Source organism: Calonectris borealis, chromosome 2, assembly GCF_964195595.1.
Source record: "Calonectris borealis chromosome 2, bCalBor7.hap1.2, whole genome shotgun sequence".
Classification (NCBI taxonomy): domain Eukaryota; kingdom Metazoa; phylum Chordata; class Aves; order Procellariiformes; family Procellariidae; genus Calonectris; species Calonectris borealis.
This window is the reverse complement of record NC_134313.1, coordinates 170,157,809-170,183,707: the sequence shown is the minus strand read 5'-3', so window position 1 is coordinate 170,183,707 and position 25,899 is coordinate 170,157,809. Positions and strand designations below refer to the sequence as shown.

Here is a 25,899-nt window from a genome sequence, read left to right as displayed (position 1 = left end):
CTGGGAAGATTAATTAGTCCAAGCTGTTTGGTTTGGTTTAATTTGTTGCAGCTCACTTCTGTTACTGTAACGGCACCTGCTCCCCAGAAGTGCTCTGGATAACAGCCTAGAAATCACCTTTTCTTTGTAATTATCAATTTCTCAAGGCTTGTAAGGCTGCTGGAAATTCAACGCAGGCTGAATTTCCCAAGAAAACGCTTCCACACGAACTGAGCTAAGCCTTCCTGCGACCCTCTCCTCCGTCCACCCCTCCTTTGCTTCCCCCTCGTGCTTCCACGCGGGTGCTGCGCGGTGCCACCCACCCCATCCCCGCAGGTCCCTGCCCCGCTGCTGCCCGCGCCGTGGTCCCAAATCTGGAAAAAAAAGCAAGAAATCTCAATTTTGGATGCTGCAAATGTCATTTTGAGGCTCCCGCGTCAGCAGGAAGGTCCGTACCGCACCCCAAAAGCAGGCGGGCATCCTGGGGTGCTGTGGCACCGCCTCACTGGAGGAGCTCTCCCTGGGGTTCGGGAAGTTGGTGAAATAAAACCACCTTTGAAAGGACAAGAGCAGTTTTTAGTGACTTTGTGGCGTTTGTCTCTGAAACGCGGCCTGGGCGCGGGCAGGGCCAGGGGACAGGCACCGCCCTGGGGAGCGGAGACCTGGGTCCCCCCTAGAGCAGGGGACCGGGTGGGCACGGGAGAGCGGCTCTGGGCGGCTGGCGGGGACCTGGGGGGTGCCGGTGTCCGGGCTGTGATGCCAGGGCTGTCCCGGGTGGGATCCTGGGGGTGCCCGTGATCCTGGGGGAGATCCTGGGGTTGTCCTGGGGTGCCAGTGTCCCGGGAGTGATCCCGGGTGCTGGTAATCCTGGGGGTGTTGGTGTCCCATGGTGCCAGTGTCTAGGAGTCAGGGTGATCCTGGGGGTGATCCAGGAGTGCCAGTGATCCCAGGAGAGGTCCTGGGGGTGTTGGTGATCCTGGGGGTGATCTGGGAGTGCCAGTGATCCCAGGGGTGCTGATGTCCTGGGCTGTGGGTGATCCTGGGGTTCTGCTGCCCCGGGATACAGGAGATCCTGGGGGTGCTGGTGATCCCAGTTCCCCGGGGTGCTGGTATCCTTGGGGTGATCCTGGGCTGCTGTGGGTGATCCGGCGTGCTGGTGATCCTGGTGAGATCCTGGTGTGGTCCCAGTGATCCTGGGAAGATCTCGGTGATCCCGTTGCTGATCCCTGTATGGTCCCAGTGATCCTGGGGAGATCTCGCTGATCCCGTGGCTGATCCCGGTGTGGTCCTGGTGTCTGGCGTGGCCCCCGTGATCCCGGGGGTGATCCCGAGGAGATCCCGGCGGTGCCGTGGCTGATCCTGGTGTGGTCCCAGTGCGGTCCTGGTGTCTGGTGTGGTCCCCGTGATCCTGGGGGTGATCCCGGGGTGATCCCGAGGAGATCCCGGGAGTGCCGTGGCTGATCCCGGTGTGGTCCCGGTGCGGTCCTGGTGTCTGGTGTGGCCCCCGTGATCCCGGGGGTGATCCCGGGGTGATCCCGAGGAGATCCCGGGGGTGCCGCGGCTGATCCCGGTGTGGCCCCGGTGATGCCCTGCCTGATCCCGGTCAGACCCCGGGGATCCGGCGGCCGGTCCCGGCCCGTCCCCGGCGGCGCCGCTGCCCGCCCGGGGGGAGCGGAGCGGCAGCGGCAGCGGGCTGGGGAGCGGCGGCGCGGCGGCGCGGCGGGGAGGAGCCGGGCGGCCGGGGCGGACTCGGCGGCGGGCGGCGGGCAGGGCAGGGCAGGGCACGGCGCGGATGGCGGGGCCCCGCCGGCGGCCGCTGCAGCGCGGGGCCCGGCGGAGGATGTGAGGCGGCGGCGGCGGAGCCGAGCCCCCGCCGGGCTCGGAGGGCGGAGAGGGGCCTCCCCCGCGGCGCGGCGCGGCGCGGCCCGGCCCTGCCCGCCCGAGGGGCCGCGCCTGCCCCCGACAGCGGCCGCCCGACCATGGGGGACTTCTACGACCCGGAGCACCCCACCCCGGAGTAAGCGCGGGCCGCGCCGGCGGCCGCCCCGACCGCTCCCCCCGCCGCGGCCTAAGGCCTGCCGGGCCCGGCCGAGCCGAGCCGCGCTGCGCCGGGCCGCCCGCCCCGCGGGGAGCTGCCGGGGCCGGGGCTGGGGGGGGCCGGGGCGCCGCCGCCGCTGCCCCTTCCGTCCCTCCCTCCCTCCCCGGGGCGAGGCGGGCGGGCGGCCGGGGTAGGCCGCGCGTCCTCGGCCTCGCGTGAGCGCCGCGGCCGGGCGCCGGCAGGCGGAGGCCGGGCAGCGCGGCGGCGCGGCGTGGGGGGGGGGAGAGCGGAGCGGAGCGGCGGGCGCTGCCGGGGGGTGGCGGGGGTCCGCCCCTGCCCTGCCCTCCCTCCCCTGCCCGGGGGGCGGCGGGGCCCGGGCCCCCGGCCCGGGGGGGCTGCGCGGTGCCGCCCGCCCCGCGGAGGGAGGCCGGGCGGTGAGTGCGGACGTGTCCCGGCCTCCCCGGGGGGCCATTTTTCCTCACCTTTATTACTATTATTATTATTATTTTTCCCGGTGTGCGGAGGAGTTACCGAGTCCCGTGTTTATTTTGCCCTTTGAATCCTCCCTCCAACAGCCCCGGGTCGGCCCCTGCCCTGACCCCATTTTCTGACAGGAGGAAGGAGCCAGGCGCAAGGGGGGAGAGCAGCCTAATGGCCGGTGAACTCTGGTTCTCCTCGCCGCTGGGGATTTTCACTAACCCCCCCGGCACCGCGCCAGGGCCCCCGGCTTTATCGCTGCTTCTGAGCAGGCCATTCAGTTCCTGCTGGTAGCGGTGGGGTTTCTTTCCCCCCCCCCCCCCCCCCCTTTCTTGTTGGTTCTGAACGCTATTTTTACATTTTTAGACTTCCTTCGCGAAGGATTCGGGTGCTTCATAAACTTGGCGGCTCTGGGGTGGAAGGAGGCAGACACCTGGCGTGTAGCACACCTCCGTGCAACGGTTGGATTGGAGGCAAAGCTAAAAATGGCGCGTTTTGAGCAAGGACGACAGAGCAAACCTTTTTGAGCGAATGCTACGAGTTCTGTCTGTGCCCACCTGGAGCAGCTGAGGATCTGTTTCAGCTGACACGATGCCTGCGGCCGAGCCTTCTAAAATTAGTGAGGGACGAAGGATTTCATTTTGAATCCAGGTTGTGTTTTGCTAGACGTGGCTCCTGCCTTTCTCCCGGGACGGGAGAGCCTGGAGTAAGCCCTGCACCTGATTTACGTGAGCTTAACCCCGGTGGGGAGCTACGGCCCCATATCCTGAGCGACCCTCCGGGTTCAAATGATGCTACTATCGGTCCAGAAAGTTTTAGCCTGATTTAGGTATTTCACCTTTTGAGTTTAGAGCGTGAGGGATCCTGTCCCCGTGGGCTGGGGTGGCACGTGGTATTTGGTGTCAAACCAAGCGTCACACTGAGCTCGACGGTTAAAAGCGTACAGGTTATATCACGCTGCCGCTTGTTGGCTAAAACAATCTCGAGTGTCGCAAACCTGGGCTCTTGAAAGAAGCCAGAATGACTTTTTAAAAGAAATACTAATTTATTGGTCTGACTTCGGGGTTTTCTTGGGGCGTGCGTTCTGGGTTGGGACTTTGAAAACTGTCGGGAGGCGTTCAGATGTTTTTAGGAGCCTTGTTTCCCCGTGCCTGCCTCGAAGCCCGGGAGTCGCGTTCGCTGCTCCGTTAATGGCGTGTCTTATTTAGGACGTGCTCTTCCCAGCGCGTGTGCTTTTAGCTTGAGAAAAAGATTATTTGCAGTAGCTCAGCGATGGTTTTCTTCAGAGGCAGGGGTACCTCGAGGTTCATCATCTCCTTCCTCGCTCTCGAGGGTCTTTCCAAAGCGTGGTCGGCTGCCGCAGTAGAGAGTGCAATTAAAACAAACCGTGATGGCTGCGGGACGTGGCTTCCCCCGGTCCCGTGGCTGCTGCGGGTGTGATGAAGAAGAATTGTGCATGGTTCGTCTTTTGGAGGAGTTGTTTTTGTAGCTCATAGCGTTAGAGTTGTGCTGCTGTGAGACGCGAGGGCTTGGAGAGCGTTGGTCGGAGCCTGGTAAATCGGCAGGCTCAGCCTTATTTTTCATGGGAATTATTCACAGAATGGTTTGGGTTAGAAGGGACCTTCAAAGATCCATCCCCCCGCCGTGGGCAGGGACGTCTTCCACTAGATGAGGTTGCTCAAAGCCCTGTCCAACCTGACCTTCAACACTTCCAGGGATGGGGCATCGTTGTTGCTGTGACGGAGCTCCGCGCTGGCTGTAGGACGTGGGTGGTTGAGTCGAGGAGCTGGACTACAGGTGACTTGAGTACGTGCTGATGGCGTTTACCGGAGTTTTCCTACTAGCAAAGAAACTTCAGCTGGCTTTTGCCTGGTCGGTTCTCTCTGTGTCCCACTTGGCAGCCAGAGCTCAGGTTCTTGAGAACTTCAGCATCCAGCAAAACCAGCTCTCCTTGCCTCTTTGGGTGCTCAGATTGGGGCCAGCCTGGGTCCCTGAGCTTGGAGCCGCCGCCAAGCTCCACGCAAAGTCTGCAGCTTCTCTGTGGAGCTGCCCGACGCCAACCTGGACCTGCTTGATGGATGTTTGTATCGTAGACTGCGAGCAAAAGAAACTTCATCTCTTCGTGCCGTTACTAGAGCTGTAGTGATGCAGCCGATACAGGCAAACCTGGGACGAGCGAGCGCTTCCTTCGAGAAGATACTGAGATCGTCCCTGGCTGCTGCGTACCGATGGTGAAGGACCCTCTCAAACAAGTGACACGTTGGTGGGGTCGTTGCACGGGGCGAGCTGGATCGGGTTGATGCTCCTGGGGATATCTTCAGCTGGTGTCTCCGTGTTACGATGGAAACCGAAGGTGCTGCGGCAGGTTCCCTTGCACACCCTACGGCCGAAATGTATTTATCCACTGCTGCTTCTGCACTCTGCTGCAGGTAGACCTCCCCACCTTGAATTTAGCTCCATTTTGGGGAAAGATGGTCCTCCTGTCATCCCGCATCTCCACAGGCCGGTGACGCTGGTGGGGCTTGGTGGTGCGCTTGGGTGGTTTGGTGGGGTCGGGGTTTAGGGCCAGTGCATTCAACACCCCAATGATTTTGTTAATGTGACTTGATACGGATTCAAACAGTCTTAAAACTTCAGGTTTTTGGTTGTGGCTATTATTACGTTTTTTTTTTAATGTGCGTTGCAGCTGTGGAGGCTTGTGGGCAGTTGAGTGTTCGTGCCACTTCGGGACTTGATTATTTTTTGCTTCTCGTAGGCATCTGGATTCTGTTTTCTGCTTTTCTCTAGGGAAAACGATCAGTAACGTCGGTGCCCTCAGTGCAAGGCAGAAGCTCCTGGCAAACGTACTGTGGTTAAATACCCAAATTCGGGTCCTTGAGCGTGTTGTTCTAATCCGTTGGGGAGATGCTAATGTAAGGGAAAGGCTCGGTTTTACACCTGCATTTCCCTTCGAACGCTCCTCCCCTTTATTAAGGAGACTAATGATGGTCCCACGGGGTGTGAAATCGAAAGCAGTAAGGCAGAAACTTGGCTCTCGCTGCCTGAGTGTACCTGAGGGTTTTTCAGCTCCGTGCTTAAGCCTTAATGTCTCTGAAAAGTCAGTTTATTTAAAGAAAATTCTCTTTATACGTCTGAATTTGTCTTGGTCGTGGGAGGAGACCTTCACTTGCTTGCCTGGCTGGCCAGTAAGTTATCAGAAAAATTTCTCACTTGGGTTTATTATTTTTGATGTCATCTTAGGAAAATTCCCAGCTGGACCCGAACTTTCTGAGGCTGGTTGCTTGCAGTGGAGCCAAATTAAATGAGGTCGTTTATCTCCAGGTTGGGTATCTCCAGGAAGGAGATGTGGATGCCGTGCAGCACTGCCCATTCCGCTCTTCTCTTGCCTTTTTCGTGCTCCATCCAGAGACGTTTTTGGTACCATTGCCCAGTTCTCTTAAAAACGAAGCCGGAGGTTTGTAGCTTTGGTCTTGAAGAAGTCGTCTTCTCCCTGGTTTTTGGTACCCAACTCTGGGTCTTATCGTTGTGGGGTTTTGAGGGAGGAGGACTTCTTGGCTTGTCCTTCTGCCCTGGATTCTTGTGCAGCTTCCACCCATCGCTCCGTCGTTCCTCCTTTTCCATCTGCTTGCGGTCCAGAAATGCGGCGTGCAGCAAAGGCAGGGCAGATCTGCAGTGTTTAGCTTCAGGGGAAATTAAAAAAGGGAGGGGAAAAAAAAAATAGGTGCACATTTAGGCTTCAAGCAGTTGAGGTCCCTGTGGTTTCTGCCGACTCAGATGCCTATAAATCGGAAAACCCTGCATTTTTCCAGGATCTGTCCATTTGTGAGCATGCTGGGAATATTTTTCTCCTTCGGTTTTTGAAGTTTTAGATCTGTGGATCGGTGGTGCTCCTCTACGGTGGAGTGATTAAGGATGGAGTGATGTGTGCCAACGGGACAGGGAAAGTCGTGGCCTCGGGATGCCTCCCTGGGAGGGTGTGCTCGAGCAGTTGGGTTTCTCAAAAATGAGGAAATTCAGCAGCTGTAGGCTACCCAGGCAATATATTTTGAGTTCCAAGTTGTTCCATGTACCTTTAGTCACCCGAACACGTGCACGGATAATTACACGCTCCATGTTTACTATGCAAGAGTGGCTAATATGTAAACTCAGCTCTCTTCAGTAGGATGGTTAGGTGATCGCTCGGAAAAGAGATGGAGAAATCCCTGGTTTTTGAAAGGAGAAGGCTTTCAGATGGTTCTCTTAATTGTTTCTAATTTTCCCTCTGCAATTCAATATTTTCCTTGCAATGGCTCAAAGTGGGCTTAAAGTGGATAGGTGACAGCCTTCCTTCGACACCCTGTGTTAGAGATCTGCTGATGGACTTCTAAATATAATGTTTGTGTGTATATTTAGACAGAGAGGGAGGGAGGATTTCTAAACACCTATTTTTAGTAGACACAGAAACATAAAGAAAAATTAATATGATTGCCATATGTATTTGACCTTCGTCCCAAGTAATAGACTGGCTGCATTTTGTTTGTTAGATGATTAATTTAGATTTACTAACGAGCCAAGCCGTGGTGTACCGGTGGAGCCGTGCAAGCTGCTTTGGTGCGACTTCCTCGGCGCTGCAGGAAGTGATTAGGAGCCAAAACGCTGCTGTCCAAAGGCTCGGATCATCGCTGGTGGTTTAACGCCTGCGTCGGCGCAGCCACGTACCCCTGCAGGCAGCGCCGTCGGGAACGGTGATGCTCTTTACATTTTACAGCATCCCGGGCTACGCTTCGTTTTCGGTTTTCCTTGCCAGAACTGGTAGGATTCATGGAGAAAAAATTTTGAGATAGTCAAAGTGTGGCTCTGGTTTTTGTAGGTTTGATAGGACACGTGCTGAAAAAGATAATTTTTCTTTCCCCTCCCCCCCCCCCGACTTTTTTCCTGACTTGTCCAATTTTTTTTTTGTAAACTTCCATAAAAATGCTCCATCTCTGCAGCTGCCCCTCTCCAGCGAGCTTCAGCCTTTTGGGATCCATCCCAGAGGCTGCCATCTGCCCCAGAGCATCTCCCTGAGAGCCCGGCGGCTGATGTGGAGCAGGACCTGAAATTCAAGAGAAACGTGAGTCAGGAGCCAGAATTTGACCCGAAATACTGACACGGGAGGAAGAGGCTTCGGGCTGGGTCTGGGGAAGGAGCTGGAGCCTGAGCAACGCTCAACCTTAAACACCATTTTCAGGACCAACAGAGATTCCCGCTGGCTTTACCCACCAGCACTCAAAGATTTTACAGTTTCCACAGCATCACGTTGTAATCCTATTACCGCCTTTCTATGGGAAATGCATCGGCGGAGGTTTTGCAGCTAGAAATAAAAAGCGTGTCATTCTGAGTTAGCAGAAAACAATTATTTTTAACATTTGCAACCTTCTGTAGCATCGATGTCTGACAGAAAAAAACTCCGGAGCCTAGTCTTTGGAGTTTGCTTGCGCAGCCCATTCCCAACTTGCGCTTATATTGCAAGTAAAGGTATAAAGGAGGATGAAGGGGGTGGAATTTATCTCTTCCTACAGTAATTTCCCTGCCTGGTATCACCTTGTGTTTAGCATTGCCACAGCAACCGGCCGCGATGTTGCAGAGCGATAGCAGGGTGCAGGTTTTCACTCATTAGCTCTCATTTCTTCTTGCCGTGTTAGGCTGGGTTTAATCTCTCTGAAATAGTTTGATTTAAAGCTCTCGATTCTCCAGGAGTTGGTGTTGTGGGGAGCTTGGGTTTATTTTCTTTCATTGAATTGAGAGCGGCTCCCAAGATGTCTCCCGCTGCTGACTTAACCTGCCGGGCAGGTTTTGTAATAGAAGATTAAACTTCATCTATAATCGCGTAAGAAATTAATATGTTAAGGATTTTATATTAAAGCAGCAACCTTAAGCTTGGCTTGGGTGTTGCAGCGTTTTATTTACAGCACTGAGACAACAAAGGGTTTCGGGGAGCACAGTGCTGCTTGTGGTTTCTACCCTTTGAAGTCTGAATTTAGGGATACCTGATTATGGGAAAGTATCTTCTTGGTAAACTTGGGGTGAGTTTGGGGTAAGGACGGGACATTTTGTGAACGCAGACTTCAATATGGTGAATTATGGAAGCGTTTGGCGTTATATGCGTGTTTGTGAATTATAAGGTGATCTCGCTAGGGCGACTCAGGTGAAAAAGTACACTAAAATTTAATGTTTTTACCTCCGTGTGAGGCTTGTAGGATATATCTTTCAAGAACCTCTCCTGCTTGGGGTGCAAGGGACAGGACTGCTCCTGCCTGCTTTCTGTTTTGGGGAGAAGAGGATGCTGGGGACCACTAAGGTGACACATCTCCTCGCCGGGCGTTGCGGGTGGCACGCATCCGACTGCGTCCCAGCGCGGGCAGAGCGGATGTTTCCACCTCACCCGGTGACACCAGGCTCATTGGGTCATGGGAGACCTCCCCACGGCCACCAGCGGGGCCACCACCGCTGTGGTTGGCCTTCTCTTGAAGCGGGTAGACTTCTGCAAGCCCCGCCTGCACGCCGCAACAGGTAGAAGTCTTTATTTGCAAGGCATTTTAGGAGACAAAGATGGCCTGCAGTGCCGAGGGGGGTATTTGTCATGCAGGCTTGGCGATGCCTTGATAAGGTCAGCTTAGGAATTTGCTTGCCCATGCAAGGAAAATCCCGCAGGTGAAGCGGGATGGTGATACCTGCTGAAGGTCTGTCCCTGCTGACGGGCACAGGAGGTGAAGGAGGGGTGGAAACCCCCACATTTTTATCCAGTCCAGAAACGCAGCGGGTGAGAAGTCACCTGCAGAAGATGCGGTGTAGCCTGGGGGCTGCCTGGGAGCCGCTGGGCTGCCCGGGGGTCCCGCTCAGCCCCGGGGAGCGCGTCCTTCCCCACCTTGGGCCTGCCCTCCGAGGGAGGGGCATTGCCTTTCTGCTCTGTGGGTTGTTTTTTTTTTTTTTTCCCCTTTTTAGCACACAGACCTGATCACCCAGAGCCATTGCTCAGGTCAGCTGAAGCCTCAAAGTCTCTGCGTGTCCAGCGGATACGCGGCAGCCCGAGCTGCTGACTTCTCTGCCAAGAGTGAAGCCCTGTGCTGGTCGCTGGTAGTAATGATCGTAAGTCAGCTTAGATATTTCTGATTATTATGTTTTTCAAAAAAATTCAGTATGCTTTCAGGTTCCTTGCCTTCCTCTGCTTCCCCTGTTGCTGCAGAGGAATGCTGTAGAGAAGCGTTGGTATAACTCGAGCCTTGTATTCTGTGGGAGCTGGGTGTAGCCACTTGCTTTTCAGCAGGATTCAAATACTGAAATTATTTTTCTGGTATTGAACATCTTTTAACTTAATTAGAGCAGTTTAGTTCAGCACATGCTGAACTTTTTCAGTGCAGCCCGGTGATTGCATGGGATGGGGATTTTAGCAAAATTAAAACCAAACTGTTTTTTCCTACTAGTTCCACTAATTCCTCTTCCCTCCGAGCCTAGAAACGTTACCAGTGCATAACCTGGCAGCGCCTGCAGATGCTGTGCCGCCGCAGTGGAGGCAAACGTGACCGTCCCCACCGGATTACGACGGCAGACGCCGTACGCGAGAGGGAGTTTTGCGGAAGGCTGGCGCTTGCTTTCTCTCCTTTTGTTAATGATCTCGGAGGGTATTTACTATAAATCTGCAGCAGAGCGTTAGAAGATATTTGCCGCTTCTCCTGTGGCAAGCAATGTTGGCTTGCGGGGTTGGTATCCCCAGGGCATGCGGAGGGGGTAGCCGGGATGTATAACACAAGCTTAGCGAGTCCTAAAAGCGGTTTTGTGCTGGTATAAGAAATGCTTTGTTGCTTGGTTGTGTTGTGGTAGTGCCTCCGCTTAAACCAGCGTCAGGGTCTTGCTGCTGCAAACACTGTTCATAGATGTTTTAAAATGTCCGTGGCCTGAAGAACCTGGAAATAAATAAAAGTGGGATGCGGGGGTGGAGCAGATAAAAAAAAGTTGGGAATGGGGGTAAGCACCTTAGTGACTTGTTCAGGTTGCACACAGGCTGTTGCAGAGCTAGGAGCTGACCCCGAGCTTTTAAGCCTGGCCTAACCCTGGCTGTAGGAAGGAGGTTTTAATTTTAGCCTTCTGTGTTGTTAGAAATTGTTCAATGAGGTGGTGAAGATGATTAGTGAAGTAACGACCTTGCCTTGCACGCCGCAGCAGTGGTGTGCTCTGATGCCGGGAGTGCGCCGCGCCGGTTTGTAAAGCTGCCGTGGACTGTTGGGTTTTAATGTGGTTTTTGGCTTTCTTTGTGCAACCCCTGTCCGTCCATCCCGCCGGGAGATGAGCGATGTCAAACCGTCCTGCATCTTCCCCTGCTTGCGTGCCGGAGGTGATAAACTGCATGCGTGTTAGATCCAGCCTCATCCTTCCCCAGGGGCAGCTGCAGCCCTGGACGGACAGACGGCTCAGGGGTGTGCACGCGTTTTAGGAGTTAATTGCATCAGGTGGGGAAAATGCAGTTTAAGAGTACCTTGTATGCGTGAAACATTTCCTTTTGTTGCTGTTTGTGCCCGATCATGTCAAAAGGACGTGATTTTGAGGCAGGGATTACCTGAAAAATGATCCCATTTAAATTTTATTGATGGGAGGATGCTAACTCTAAAAGCTGCTGATGAAATCTCTCCTTCCCTGCTCCGAGAGGAGGAGGAGGAAGCTTTCCAAGGACTGATGCTCCCATGGTACTGAGCCAGAAGCCGTGGTTTCGAGTTAAGCTGTGGGTTTGTGCCCTCCCTTTTTGGCACCGTCGCTCTTCCGTGCCCCTCCTCTGTCCTCATCCTTTCTCTCGCCATGTCGGTGCCGTGTCGGTAAATCCCTTGCCGGGCTGCCATGGGAACAGCATTGCTTATGATGATTGCTGTCACGATTTCAAACTTGATTTCTTCTTTAGATGTGCCCTGGCACTTAGCAGAAGGGAGCCATGTGCGTGGTGGTGAGTTTGGAAATTTCCGGGCAGTTTTGGGGAAGGAGCAGGGTCCTGCGATACTTTTATTGGAGCAGAAGACTGGAGACCATTGGAAATTGTTTTCTTCTTAATCAGGTCTTTTTCGTGAAGCAGAAGATCCTAGCTTCTCTAAAATGGTGATATTATTAACACACAGATAGCTAAATAGTTAGTAAATGAAGCTTTGGCCAAAAAAACGTCCAAAACCTCAACCTGTGGCATTTCACGTGCTCCTGCCAATGTCTGTTTTCTCTGACCCACTTTCCTTTGCAAGAGGAGCAGCAGCAAAAGCAAATTGTTTTCAAAAATCATCCTTTTCCCCCTTTATTTTTTCCCCTTCTCTTTAAGGTTTGGTTGCTGTCGGGTGGACCTGCCCGGGGAAGGGTCTGCATGGGCTCCGCTGGACCCGGGGCTTAATTCATAGCTTGGGCAGAAGTCCCTTTGCCGGCGCTGCCAGCTGGCAGAGAACAGGCATTTTAGCTCATGCCATTTTTTTTTTTTTAGCCTATATTTTCCCCAGCTGTGGAGAATGGAGTGTAAATGCTCATAGTAAAAATTTATAGCGCTATAAGTTTTCCATATTGTATTGTAATGCCTCTTGAATCTGTTCTTGGTGGCTCTCCTCCAGCCTGATGAGAAACGGGACCCCGGGCTGGCCTGAAGTGGAAGCTACAGCAGTTGAGTTTCTTAATCTTCTTCATGCCTGCTGTTGAAATGGCTCGTGTCTGGGGTTTTTCTTGATTTATAAAGTTCATTTCAGCGGGGTGTACTAGGAGGGAGCGGTCACCGATGATTACAGGTGACTCCATACACCAGGAACCCATAATCTATGTTAAAAGAAAAATCCCTTTCTGGCATACTTGTGACTATGCAGCCCTTATCATTTTTGTAAAGAAAGAAGAAATATTTATTTTCAGTATATTCAGCTACTTGTTTTCCTGGTGTGTTCAGTTCTTTCAGTTCTTTCATATTTCAGCACAGGAGAAATGTCTTCTGCTCCAAACTTACAACTCCAAACCCAGAGAAAATGTCTGTATGAACCAGCAAATGCTGATTTAGGAAAGCAGGGGATGGGAGAGCTGGATTTGGGGGCTGTGCTGCAGGGACAGGTATATGCTTACAGCTACCTTGACCTCATTTTCTGGAGAGCTTGGCTTGGTTTCAAGCTTCTGTTTAAATAAGATGTTTGATACTGTTAGTGATTTTTTTCCCCTCTCCTGGGTGTGCTTTAGCCCTTCCTCTGTCCGTGGCTTTTTGGGGGAAGGAGCAGGATTGTCTATTAACTTCCCTGGGTTTTTTTTCTGGTTGTACATTATCCGGTTGCGGTGCAGTATTTTTGGGAGCAGGGACACATTTGGGTATTAAAAGCACAGTGCTCTGTACAAAAGATTTCACAGCAATTTAGCACCGTATTTCAGTTAATCATAGGGACCGCTGCACATTTGTCCTTGTTTTTTATCTCTAGCTGGCCACTTAGAGACTAATAAACCGAGTGGGCAGTAGCACTTCAGACCTGTAAGTATTTTATCAAATCATTCGGTGTCGAGGATGGCAGGAGCTGAATGAGAGCAACAGCGAGGGAACTTCATCTGCAGCATCATGGGGCACGGTGGTGGCAGAAGCCCAGAGGTGCAGCCCTCCATTGGCTGGGCAGCGGTGAAATCTCCCTAGATATTTCCTTTTTTTGGCTTCAGGATCTTGCTGGAACTGCAAATTTCCACCTGAGGTGTTAATTTGTTGTGTTGCCTTCTGGTTTGCTTCGCCCTGGTGTTGTGGAGGAAGGTCGGTGGATCCGTGAGCAGCTATGGAAGTCCATCCGCATCCCCACGCTGGCAGGACATTTCTGGCTAACCTGGTCTAAGCAAAACAATCTGGAGGTTGGGATTTCCTCCGGTTGAGTGCTGAGGTTTTGCATTTTGTTTCCTTTTTTCAGAAAAAAAGGTAATTGCCGAGGCAGGTAGGCTTTGAGATGGACCTATGCTAATGCCTGCACAATACCCCATCGTCAGCTTAAAGCAAGGTGTGCCGAGTGCCTGGGGATGGGGCTTTTTAGGCTTGCAGGGTTGTTAGTCTTGCAGATTTTAGATAAGAAGAGCTTTAGGCTTCCAGATTTTTCTCTCTTAAGAAGAAGAAAATGAAAAAAAAAAAAAATAGAGGACATATGGGAGGTGAGGCTCTTCAAGTTTTGTCTTAATGCAGACCAGCATTTGTCATTTAGACTTCAGAAGCCTGAAGGCATTTTTTTTGCTTGCTTTTTTAGCATAAGCAAAGCCTGCGTGTAGTTCAGATTACAATGTGGATTACATTTTAAAAAGGAGAGGAGTCTCATTCATGTCAAGCTGTTTAAGCATCTAAGAAATGCTGGAGCTGCTGAACCTCAGAATTAAAATACAACCTTATTTTTGATTAACATGCCCGTGACAAACCTGGGACGTTTCCATGAATAGGAAAGCTGAAGGAATAAAAACATGGCAAAAGAATGCTATATAAGGCCATCGATAAATTTATATAAAGAATTTTGGTAGAAATGTGGGTCCATAGCCTTAAAAAAACCTTTCCTGCAGATACAAACTCCTCTGTGCAGCATGGGGATTTGGGATTTACTTGCTGCCGTGGTTGCTGTTGGGTGCAGTTGTGCATTTGTGGGGTGTGTGCAAGCACATCTTCCTGTAACCTGACCGATACTTGTCATTAGTTGCCAGATCGACTGGCAAAACTGCTCTTCTAAATTTTACTTTCGGGGCAGACTGATTTTTATTTTTTTTAAATACTAATACACAGGGCTGCTGTAGATAAATAAAAGATGGTACAGTTCCCTGTTTTTTTTTTTTTTTTTAATTTATTAACCACTTGTTTGTGGAGGTCTTCAGTTTTGCTTTGAGTTTTATTTTGGGTTTTAACAAGCCCTTTCTCTTGACATTCACAGAAATGAGCCACTGAGTGCATGAATTGAACGCTGATTTTAATAACAGTCTTCCTTTTATGTACCTGCAGATAGCAAGGTGCAGCCGGAGGGAAACAAGTGGGATTGCTCTAAACCCCTGGGGCTGGAAACCTGCTGGAAAACCTACGGGTTGTGTGTTTGGATGGATCCCCAGCTCGCGTACGCTCTTGTTGTGCCGGGTCTCCTGTGTGCCAGCTTCTTCCTCAGGCTTGTAACGTGGGGATTTTATGTAACTTCAAACCCAGCGTGGGAGGAATTTGGCAAAAGGTTTTTGAGCGAACAGCAATGCGTTCACTAATTTTAGAAATCTATTTATATTTTTTTGATCTGGGATGAAGGAAGAGGCTGTGAATGGAAATGTGATCCATAACCCAAGCCAGCTACCTCCTTTATTAAGGTTAACCTGCGCGAGGGCACCCGTAGCGAGGTGGGATGACTTTCTGCTGCCGACGGCTGCTTTAGCTGGTGATGGAGGGTAATTCAGGAGGGACAGCACTGGCTGAAATACCGCTGCAGAGGGGGAATGCTACTGTTCCCTCTCTGAGAAGAAATACTTCTCTGTCCAGTAGAAATTAAGTTGTTCGTATAGACATCTAGGACTATACAAGATACATTATCAGTAATGTCATATCTACTTCATTCTTACATATTTTATTTCAAACAGCCAGTTAAATTCATGCAACATCTTCTCCTGTTTGGTCCCTTCTTAACTGTTTTCTATCTTTTGATATTTTCGTTTCTCACTTGCCACCCTTTACGCTACTCAAATTTTAGCAATTTCCCCTCCTAAGAGCAGACAAGTCTCGCTACCAGGTGGCTTTAGAGCAGCAAGATCATCCGTTTCCTTATGCAGCTCATTTTCTCCTGCAAGATTTTCTCTGGCTTTTGAAGGATCTCAACTATCTTTTTTCCCCTTCAGTGTATTGCAGTTTTCTTGCCTGCTTTGACCCCCCATGCTCTGCCGTCTGCCTTCGTGGAGCGGCTCTTTTGAGGTGGCAGATGCTGAGGCTGCGCTACCAACCCGGCGTCTTGTCCAAGAAATCTGCTGCTGTGGCTGCAAGCTTTGAGCAGGACGTGAGCTTAGAGCTGGCCCGGATCGTGCCGTGATTCCTGCTGTTTTGTAGGCATGCCCTCTTGGAAGGGAAAATTTTATTCTTAGCTTTCGGTTTTTGGAGACCTCTACTTTGTGTGCTCGCCAGCATTTTAGCTTAACACTGGTTTTATGCCACGTTTCAGCGGCAAGAGCAAAAATGGATTGTTAAGAGGAATTAGTTACTTTACTCTTACAGCAGGGTATTTATTATAAATACTAAACTTCATTTCCTGTATCCCAATATATAGTTATTAAATCTGTTCTTATGTATAAAGAGGCAGTTATTTTTGGTTTAGGACCACCAGCTTTCATCTGTTTATTCTTATTCTGTGCGGTATCACAACTCGTCTGGTTGTGGATGTATTGAAAATCTTCATAGAATCATAGAATCATTTAGGTTGGAAAAGACTCTTAGGCTCATTGAGTCCAATGTTGGGTCTTGTTGGGTCTTGGCTACACTGGACCTCAGTTCTCACCCCATGTAAACGCTTGCGTTTAACACTCAAAATACGTGCCTATCAACAATGTCGGTGTCCCAGAAGTCTAAAACTCCACTTTCTGTGATCCTAAAGATGAAACCTCCTTTTAGGCACTAATTTGTGTCAAAGTGCTGTTCTTAGAGGGCTTCTGACCTCCTCTGCATCAGCTGTGTTTTGAATTCATGGCTTGCTTAACCCCGTTAAATCACATACCTGCCCTCGTGTACTCCACAGCTTGTTTAAACTCACGACTCCTGTTTCCTCAATGAAAACAAACCCTGTTCTTGCTGCTGTAAGAAGAATTTATAACCTGTTAATAAGCTTTATCAATTGGACGTGAGCTTTCGTAGAGGCAGGAGTATATTACTGCTGGTCGTAGGTCTTTCTAGCGGGTTGCTCCTAATTCTCTGTTGGCGATGGTTTAAATGGGGAAATAGGTGGTTCTTGCCGTGCCGTCACCGCGTCGGGTCCCTGCCTGGGTTACGCAGAAACCGAAAGCTTTGGCTTTCTTTTCCAGAAACTGATACTTCTCGATTAGCTGATGTTTGAAGTGAAATCTGTGAATCTTTTTTGCAAGAAATCTTTCACTGTGTCACCACAACAGTGTCGAACTATGACTCAAAAGCTGATAAAATTTACTAAAGGTCCAGATGAAAACTTCCCCTGTGTCTGTAAGGTAGATAGGGAGAAGGCTGGCTGCATGCAAACGTAAAGGTTAGAGCACTGGAGAATGCTTTTGGACTTCCAGTAGAGGAAATAACAGATAAACCAGATGAGCTGCTGACATCTCGGTTAAGGTGTATCGGTAACCGCTGAAACTTCTGCATCTGCTTCTGTAGTTTTCCTTTGGGGGCTGAGAAACTCGCTGAAGCTCTCCCAGGTATTGGGCAGAGCAAGAAGAGAGCAGTCGTGTTCTTTTGCCTTCTCCTTCCTTGTAGGAGAAACTGCTTTGCTCGTGGTATTGGAGTGAAGAACTTAGGGAAGCAAAGAAAAGTTGGACTTTCCCGTTGGCTCAGCATTGGCAGGTTGGGTTGGGATTAAGGTAATGCTCCAAATTAGTTCGTTGTCGAGGGGCTAGCTTCCAGAGTACTGATTAATTAATTCTAAGCATCGTGGTAAATAGCCAGGGCCACAGATCCATAGCAGGTCATACAGCAATAAGCTGTTCTTAAGTATCTTTAATTTCTGGCGGTGAGAGAGGCAGATACTTTCACTGTTTCTGTGCTGCTAAGGAAAATACTAAAATTGAAAGAAAAGCAAATTCAGCTTTCTACATCTCATTTTCAAGATTTTTATAGCTGCAGTGCTCTGCCGTATCTGTTGAAATAAGGTTCTGGCTGGTTTGCAGACCCTCAGAGACAACACCAAGGCAGCAGTTTGCTCAAAAAATGTTTGCTCTGTCAAAGTCCATGTAGAATTTTCAGCGCTGAAATTATTGAGCTTCAAAACTATGCCGTGCTCCCCTTCAGAGGTGGTTGGTGTGTCTGGTTGGCCGATGGGTGATGTTGGTAGGGACCTCTCTTACAGCAGGATTATTTGTAGGGTAGTGTTACCCTCGCTCCGTGTCCCTGGGTCCGTCCCGTTTGCAGTGCCAGAGATCTAACGTTACGTTTCTTGTTTCTGCCTGATGTTTACACCTTCTTTTTATGTTCTCTTTTGCATGTTTTCTCGGCTGGATTGCAATAGAGAAGAAGAAAATGAGGTGAGTAAAACTGATTCCTTTCTTGATGTAGCTCCTACGACATGCGTTAGTCCAACCTGGTTAGCCTGACCTATAGATTTCTTGAGTCGAGACAGACTGAGGGTCCAGATAAAGCAAACGGATGTTATTCTGGGGCGCCTCTAGTTCAGTGGTTAAATCCAGGAGAGAAGGGAACCACCTTCAGTACCTCTTCTGCCATCTACACACAGGGACACGATAGCAGAGCATGACGATGCCCTTGAGTCATTCCGTGTAGGTAGATGCTGCTTTCTGCACCGGGAGAAGATCATTACTTAAGGACTTAATCTGTGAAAAAAATTAGTTTGGCTGTCTGTGACTCAGTGAATTTAAGGGGAAACGAGAAAACGTCCAGGGACTGGAACAGTTTATAATATCCTGGCATAGGAATGACTGCTGCTAATAATTTTTGATGCTGCAGAACCGTATCTGCTCTGGTTGTGCTGGTGAGAATACTGTGTGACCTCCCTGTGTTCCCAGTGAATCGAGAGCTGCAGGAGCACTGCTGCTTCAGTAATTGTGTACCTCTGCTGAATATGCAGAGTGAACTTCTATCGCCTTTTTCTTTCTGCAGAATACCCACAGCAAAGTTTTGGGGAACGTTCCCTTTCTGTAAAACATTAAAGGAAGGAGAACTCCTCTTCTACTAGAGAGCTTTTGCCAGTAATTGCTACCTATTAAATTTCAAAGGCTACCTGTGGAGTATGTTTAAAATTCTGTAAGTCATGTTTTCTTAAACTTGGTGTTATTTAAGGAAAAAAATCCCTGGAAGGGTGAGCACATGAGGGTGAAACATTTGTTCATGTATCATCTCTGCTGAATAGACGCTGAAAAGGGGAAGAATAGAAGCTTAGCAGCTCCTTTTTTGCCTTCAGGTCCTGTGTTTTGTGTAAAGGTGGGTGTATCCAAGCCCCATTATTCACTTGTGAGCTCAGATTTCAGATCTGTTGTGCTTGAAGTTAGAAAGATTTTGATCAAAACATTGACACATTTTCATAACTGTGAATTTTGCACATAAAATAATTTCACAAAAGTTCTAGCAAGAAAGAAAACTCTTGAATGCTGATGCACTGTATTTACTATATTTTTACTATATTTATTTATATACAAATTATTTTTTTATATATAATTGGCATAATAGGTGAATCCAATCCCCGATAAGAATTTGGATTCAGATTTGTGGAGAGTTCTTCCCTTAGACATCAGGATATGGATGAATAGGAACCTGATCTCTTGCTTTTCCATTGTCCCAAGACATATACACAGGTCAGGGGTAAAAAGGTATGAATTTCTGGTCAGATAGGGGTAATAATTGATCCAGCAAACCCACAAAATGATGTTTCCTTCGGGAGGCTGAGCCCGGCGTCCTACGGGAGGGTGGTCTAAGTAGCATTCAGACATAGAGAAATTTGGGCTGAACACTTAATTTTGTCCCATATGTTTCCGTGAATTAATTTATATACACTTGTGTATTAGTCTCTGGGTCACTTCGGATGTGTGGATTCTTTTGGAAACAGGGATAGTATTTTCAGCATGACTTTCTGGAGATGATTGTGAGATAGTTGTGGAGAGAGGAGCGTGTTTCAGAGCTGGGCAAGTGTATGGACATGCACTTTTTTCCAAGGTCACTGTTTGGGTGCCCTTTTAGCCATGGCATTTGTTTAAAAGCATCCATGAAATGGCACCCATATAAATAACACCCATTTAAAAGGAGTGCTTTTTATTTTTTGCACCCATTTTTTGCAGCTAATCATCTGCTGGTGAAGATCAAATGTGTGCATGTCTTGGGTAGGCAAGACTAGTCACGTGTAGACTGTGACGTGGTTTTCACAGTTAAAATAAAACCTCACGTATTTCATCAAAAAAGAGGACATTTTTGTATATATGATGTCCAAGGGCGCAAATAGAATGAGATGGGGTTTCCATTCCACCAACATCTTATTTAATAATTTACTATGGTGCCTTTAGCCTGGGCAGCTATGCATTGTTTTACAAAAGTTAAAGGATAACAAAGTACGTAATAATTCACAGTGGGTTGCAGGAAACCGCTGCTGCTGCCAAAGATGTGTTCATGCAGCAGTTATGGGAGTAAAACCCAGCTCTGTACAGTTTTTATACAGCTACAACTGTTTCCATTGGAGTTAGGCTTCTCACACAAAGTGTAATTACACTAATGCAATTTGGATTTGTGGGGATAGAGACTATTGACAGCAACACCCTTTTACCACGGTGCCACAACATTCATCTTGAGGGATTGCACTCCTGTGACACAGCTTTTGCGCAGACGAGCCCTAAGCTTTAAAGTAGTTGGAGAAATGCTAAGACGGGTAAACGTACGGTGCTTTATGCTCTGAAAATTGCTAACCTTGGGCTTGGATAAATGCATCCTGTGAGGTGAGAGGTTCCCATGTTGAAGGAGCTTTGTTGCTCTAGACTTGCTCCATTTCCAAAGCCAGGGTTCAGTTGCAAGTGCTGTCACAGCAGCTTTCTTGCTGGAGATCCTGAGCTCTTAATGTCCTAGAGAAGATGACTTTCAGCTCATTAGCATCGGAAACGAACAGACTTGCTGTAGCGTGGTCCTCGCTGCAAGGTGGTGAGCGAGATCCTGGGCAGGAGACAGCAGATAGCTTCTGGTGAGATGGACATGGAGCATATCGCCGTCGGTTGGCCTGGAGGTGACGGAGTCATCACGCATGACTGGGTCCTGGTGGGAATTCTTGGAGGTTGTTATATTAATACTGATCTATGTCTGAGCCTGGAAACTTATTAGGAATTACTAATGAGTGAGAGAAGGCTGTTGGCAAGAGGTGGGAAAGGACGGGGCTTAAAACTGCTGCTGTATTTCTGGGTAGTCTGGTTCATGCTGAAACCAAAAGTGTCCAGGTGCAGTCTCCTGGGACGTGAAAGCAAACACATTTAAAGCTTAAAAATGCAGGATATTTTGTAGCCTGGGACCACAGAAGCAGCACAAATAAAATGGTGCTCTCTCTTCAATTAATTTTATGTGTTGAACTCTATCTCTTTCTAAAAACCCTAAGAATTAGATGAAAAAAGGACTCTCAGTTTGGTCATCAATAAGTCAGTTAAAAAGTCTCAGTCCAAACCCCGAAGGAGGTTTTGCTCCAAACTGGAAGCGACTGGGTAATTGATTCTGTTCAAGAGAGAGCCAGGCACAGAAGGCAGCGCGGCTGTGCTATCCCAGACTCCAGCCCAGGGTATCAATTTCTATTTTTATTGTCATGAAAAATTCACCAGGTAAAAGAAAATTGTTCAGTGTGCCGGTAGAACAGAGTTAAAAACCCAAAAAAACAATTCCTCTAACTGCATCTTCTTTCTCTTTTGCAGGGCAAGCCTGAAACCGTGCAGAAAGCTGGCTTTATCAAAGGCCCCGTGTTCAAAGGTGTTGCTTCGAGTCGCTTTTTGCCCAAAGGCACCAAAACAAAGGTTAACCTTGAGGAGCAAGGAAGACAAAAGGTGTCTTTCAGCTTTAGTTTAACCAAGAAAACCTTACCGAATAGATTTCTGACTGGTCTCGGAAACGAGAAACAAAATGAAACTCAGAACTCCCCAGCAGTACCCCTTCAGACTGACTTTAACCCCAAAAGCAAAATGGACCTGGGGGATGCCGCTGGTTCAGCTGAGGAGTCTTCACCTCCAAAACCGAAGGTAGAATTAGGGAAGATCCATTTTAAAAAACATTTACTTAATGTCACAGCAAAACCGCCGCCAGCTACAGCAGCAACGCTACCGCCACCGCCGCCGGCTGTGGCACCGGTAACGGAACCGGTGGCCTTGGCCGCGGACTTTCCCTCAACGCCACCGCCTCCGCCGCCTCCCCCTCCGCCGACGGTGTCGCCAGCAGCATCGATGCCGGTTCCCGCAGCGGCAGCCTTGCCACAACTGCCGGTGACGCTGATGTCGACGCTGTTGCTGTCGCCGCCCGTGGAAGCTGAAGTCCCCGCTCCGAAGGAGCCGTGCCACGCGGTGCCTAAGGAGGCTTTGGAGCCGGGCGTCAAGCAGGATGCAGTATCGCGCGGTTCGGAAGAACGTGTAAATCAAAACACGCCTGAGCAGACGGAAATAACTCCGCAGAAGGAAGATTCCCATATTGGGAAGGAGGATGAGGTTTCCGACGGCTCGAAGGGTGCTCCCCTCTGCTCCCGGAGGCAGGGGTCGAAGAGGAAGTTCTCCCAGTCCGACGGCACGCTGCTGGGCTCTGAGTCTGACGAAGATTCGGTGAGGACCTCCTCCAGCCAGCGATCACACGAGCTGAAGATATCCAGTACGGAAAAGGAGAGAGATCCCAGAAGAAGCTCTGCGTCCCTCAGAGGTGACGACCTGGGGAAGTCCTCCTCGCGCTCCAAGTCGGACAGGGATGAGAAGTACTCGAGCTATTCAAAATCAGAGAGAGATTCACGGTATGCGTCCTCCCGCTCTCGATCAGACAGAGAGAGAAGGCGAAGCCGGTCTCATTCCCGTTCCCGATCTGATCGGGGCTCCCGAACCAGCTCTTCCTACTCGAGGTCGGAGCGTTCGCATTACTACGAATCCGACCGCAGATACCATCGGAGCTCCCCGTACAGGGAAAGGTCGAGATATTCCCGTTCGTATGCGGACAGCAGGGCGCGAGACAGCTCGGACTCGGAGGACGAGTACAGGAGGACACATTCCAGATCGAGCGACTCCAGGCGTACATCATCCCACTCCTCCTCCTCCTACAGAGACTCGAGGACTTCTTACTCTAAGTCGGACAGGGACAGCAAAGTAGAGTCGTCTCATGCCGACGTGGAGAGGAGAGGAAGGTCTTCTTCGAAAGCAGATAGAGATTCAAAAAGGACTTCAGAAAGTGAAGTAACCAAAAGGTGCTCTCCCCTTGACGAGCTAGGCTATCGAAAGGGGACATCCCATTCTAAGCCCGACAGTAATGTGAATTCCTCCCGTTATAAGTCCACCCCTTCAAAGACCCCCGCACCAAAGCCTGATAAATTTAAGAGTTCTTTCTGTTGTACAGAATCGATCGAAGAAATAAAACAGCAGTCTAATTCTCTAGATTTAGAGACCTCTTGTCTAAAAAGCAATGAGATCAGGGTGTCCATTGCGAAAAAATTTGAAAGGGAAAAGACACTTTCTCCATTAAACCAGTTAAACGATTCGCCCGCTTTTAAAAAGGCAGACGAATCGAAAGCGGGTTTTGCTAACTCAGAGTCCGAGGAGCTTACAGGAAACGAACGCCACGACAGTGTTAAGGAACAAGAAACTTTATTAAAGATAAAGCATGATCAGTTAAGAACGTGTTTCCCCGTGGAGTTGAGTGTAAATGGGTCCCCGGAGGGTAGGGCTGATGGTTTGGCCACTTCCAGTGCCTCCAAACCAGAGGATGTCGCCGCGTCTTCTGACGATAGCCTGTGTCGGTCAGAAGCGTCGCCTGTCGTGAAGACGAGTCCGTCGTATCCGTTGCCATCTAACGGGTTTGAGAGCACGTGTGTGTCTCAAGAGCAAGAGCCGGACGATTCTCGGGTCCAGTCCAGCGAATGCAACAGTCTGTTTAGGCAAGCGGAGGCTCCGGTCCCGCAACAGCAAGGAGAAGCCATCCCTTTGCCCGTCGTGAATGTAGATCATACTAAAACTGTACTTAAGAAGCTGGATGATCAGGCGACTCCGTGCGACAAAACCAAAGAACCAGTTTTTTGCTACATTTCAGACGATGCCACCCCTGCTTTGTATCATTCGGAAGTTGAAATCGAAGCAGAACCAGCAGATTTAAAAGTTACGTCCGAGACTTTCCTGGACGTGCAGGTAGAGCCGCAGACTGTTACGTGCGATTATGAGAGCACGGAGGATCACCACTCAAAGTCTGCCTGTGACGATGAGCACGGGCATCCTTCCCATAAAATTAGCCTGGCAGTGGAGAGCTCGAGCAGGGATCCCTCCCAGGATGGCTGTTCCCCGAGGCTCAGGTCGGACCATCCCGTGCCGGAGGAAAGCGTCTCTTCCAAATGGGACGTGCCACCGCCAGATGGACGCCAGGAGCTGCTGCTGCATTCAGAAGCCGAAGAGATGCTCGAGTTGGATACTCAGCACGTTGATCTTGGTTCGGCGAAATGCAAGCCATCGTTCAAGGATGAACATTCGTACTATTCGGAAGTGCCGCTGGAGCACCGTGGCGGAGAGGTCGTGGAAGAAAGTGCTGTTTCCACCGAGGGAGTTGGGCCGGATGATTTGAGAATTCGGTGTCCCAGCGTATTGGCCGAGAAGGACGAGGGAAATGAGCCCTTGGTGGCTTCGGCTTTTCCAGACGCCTTGTTTCCCTCTTGCGATGTCATTGTCACTGCAGAAGAAATGGAGACGGTAACTCAAGCCCCGACGTGCGACAGCAGTGGCAATGCCGCTGAATTTGTTCCCACTGGCCACGACGATTACTCCGACACGGGGGAGAGCGACAGCGAGGGGGGCAGCGAAGACAGTGACACGGAGGATTCGGATTCTGATGACGGCGCGCCACGGAAACGGCTCCAGTCTGTTGTGGTCGTACCAAAGAACTCGACCATCGCGATGGAGGAGAGCAGCCCCGGCTCCTCTCGGAGCAGCCAGGGCAACAGGCGCTTCTCCGACCATTGGGACGATGAGCGACCGGAGCCCAGTAGACCCTACTATGAAGAGAGATTGGAGAGTATGGCGAGTAAAGGTGGTCCACAAGTAGAGAGCAGATGTTCTCCTAGAGGGATGGAGAAGAGTCCGGCAACTTCTACCGAGCTCAGCAGGAAGGAGATGGAGGAGCTGCGGCCGGATCCGTGCCAGCCTCAGAGCGACGGTGTTGACAGCACGAGTCAGGCAGACCTGACGGCAGACTCCCATGGCAAACCCAACCCGGACGAGAGAATAACGTTGAAGGAGCTGATGTCCATTGGTAGACCAATCGGTCGACCAGACGAGCAGCCATTTTGTCTGCCGGAGAGTTTTGAAAGCGCCGATAAATCCCGACACCAGATGAGCTCTTCCAAGCCCGACAGTAGGCAAGGGAAGGGTGGGCTTAACCAGTCTGGGCTTGGAGACTTCTCCAGGCTGGATGGTTTTCATACGACAGAGGATCTAGGTGGTTTGGGCTGGGACTTTTCCCAGACGGAGAAGCCCAGTAGCACCTACCAGCAGCCAGATAGCAGCTTTGGGGTCTACTCGGGCTACGTTTACCAGCCGGGCTCGGGAGCCTACAGCGGCTCTCAGAGTTACTGGCAAGGCAACGGTTATTGGGATGCGAGGTCTGCTAGCAGACCGTCTGCAGTTAATTACGAACGAATCCAAGGGCAAGTACCAGATTCTCTAACGGAGGATCACGAGGAGTACGAAGAGGATGACCATTGGGATGATGACTGTAAGCCTCATTTTCCCAGCCCCTCGAGTAAATGCCAGGTGCCCGGGCAGAAAGAAACAGGCTCGGTGCAGGCACACGAGATCAGCAGCAATTCGACCAAGGAGCCGGTGCCTGGTGGGGAGAAGAAGGAGGAGGTGAAGGTTTTGGAAAAAAACGATGCGAAAGAACGAGGTCCACCAAAAAAAAGACGCCCGGAGTTGGAGAGTGACTCTGAGAGCGACGTGGACTCGAGGGAGAAGAAGAAGGTGAAACCGGAGGGAGAGCAAGTGGAGTCGGCGCTGCAGGACTCCTCCATGGTCGGTCGGTTGTGCATCATGGACGACTTCAGAGACCCCCAGCGCTGGAAGGAGTTTGCCAAGCAAGGAAAGATGCCCTGTTACTTCGACCTTATTGAGGAGAATGTGTACTTGACAGAAAGGTAACTGATTTTTTTACCCTTTTTTTTCCCCTTGCCTATAGCAGTTTTAGATTTTAACTTGTATTTGATTCTGTGATAGCTTTATTTTTATGGCCAAATTGGCGTCACTTGGAGGGAGGGAGGGAGGGAGGGAGGGAGGGTTGTCACATTCCCTGTGTCTGGCAAAGCTGCTCATAGAGGAGACGATGCTGGGCAAGTGTTTAACCCCCCTGGGTGTCTCCTCCTAAACAGAAGACCCTGGTTGGGCCCAGACGGGCCCTGGTGATGAGAAGAGGTGGAAGATTGGAGGGTGTGGGCGAGGATGATTTATTTATAGCCTCTTCTCAGCCGTCTTGCAGCATCCCCTTTGTCTAGTGTTGATTTGGGTACCGGGCAGGACTTGCACACGTGGGATTACAGGCATCAGCGCCAAGTAATTCT

At 50.3% G+C, this 25,899-nt stretch overlaps 1 protein-coding gene across 2 annotated transcripts in view; it reads left to right on the top strand.

The window, feature by feature from the left end:
- The first annotated feature begins 1,774 nt into the window (after window positions 1-1,774).
- SETD2 (SET domain containing 2, histone lysine methyltransferase) overlaps window positions 1,775-25,899 on the top strand; it is a 69,194-nt gene continuing 45,069 nt past the window's right edge. Inside the window, exons 1-3 of one of the 2 annotated variants that reach the window (XM_075144382.1) lie at window positions 1,775-1,996; window positions 17,659-17,674; window positions 21,038-25,479. In XM_075144382.1, coding sequence (XP_075000483.1) covers window positions 1,959-1,996; window positions 17,659-17,674; window positions 21,038-25,479 — 4,496 coding nt within the window. In that variant the 5' untranslated portion in view covers window positions 1,775-1,958. Of the gene's footprint in view, window positions 1,997-17,658; window positions 17,675-20,370; window positions 20,416-21,037; window positions 25,480-25,899 lie in introns of those variants that run through there. The other variant, XM_075144383.1, reaches the window with a different exon arrangement.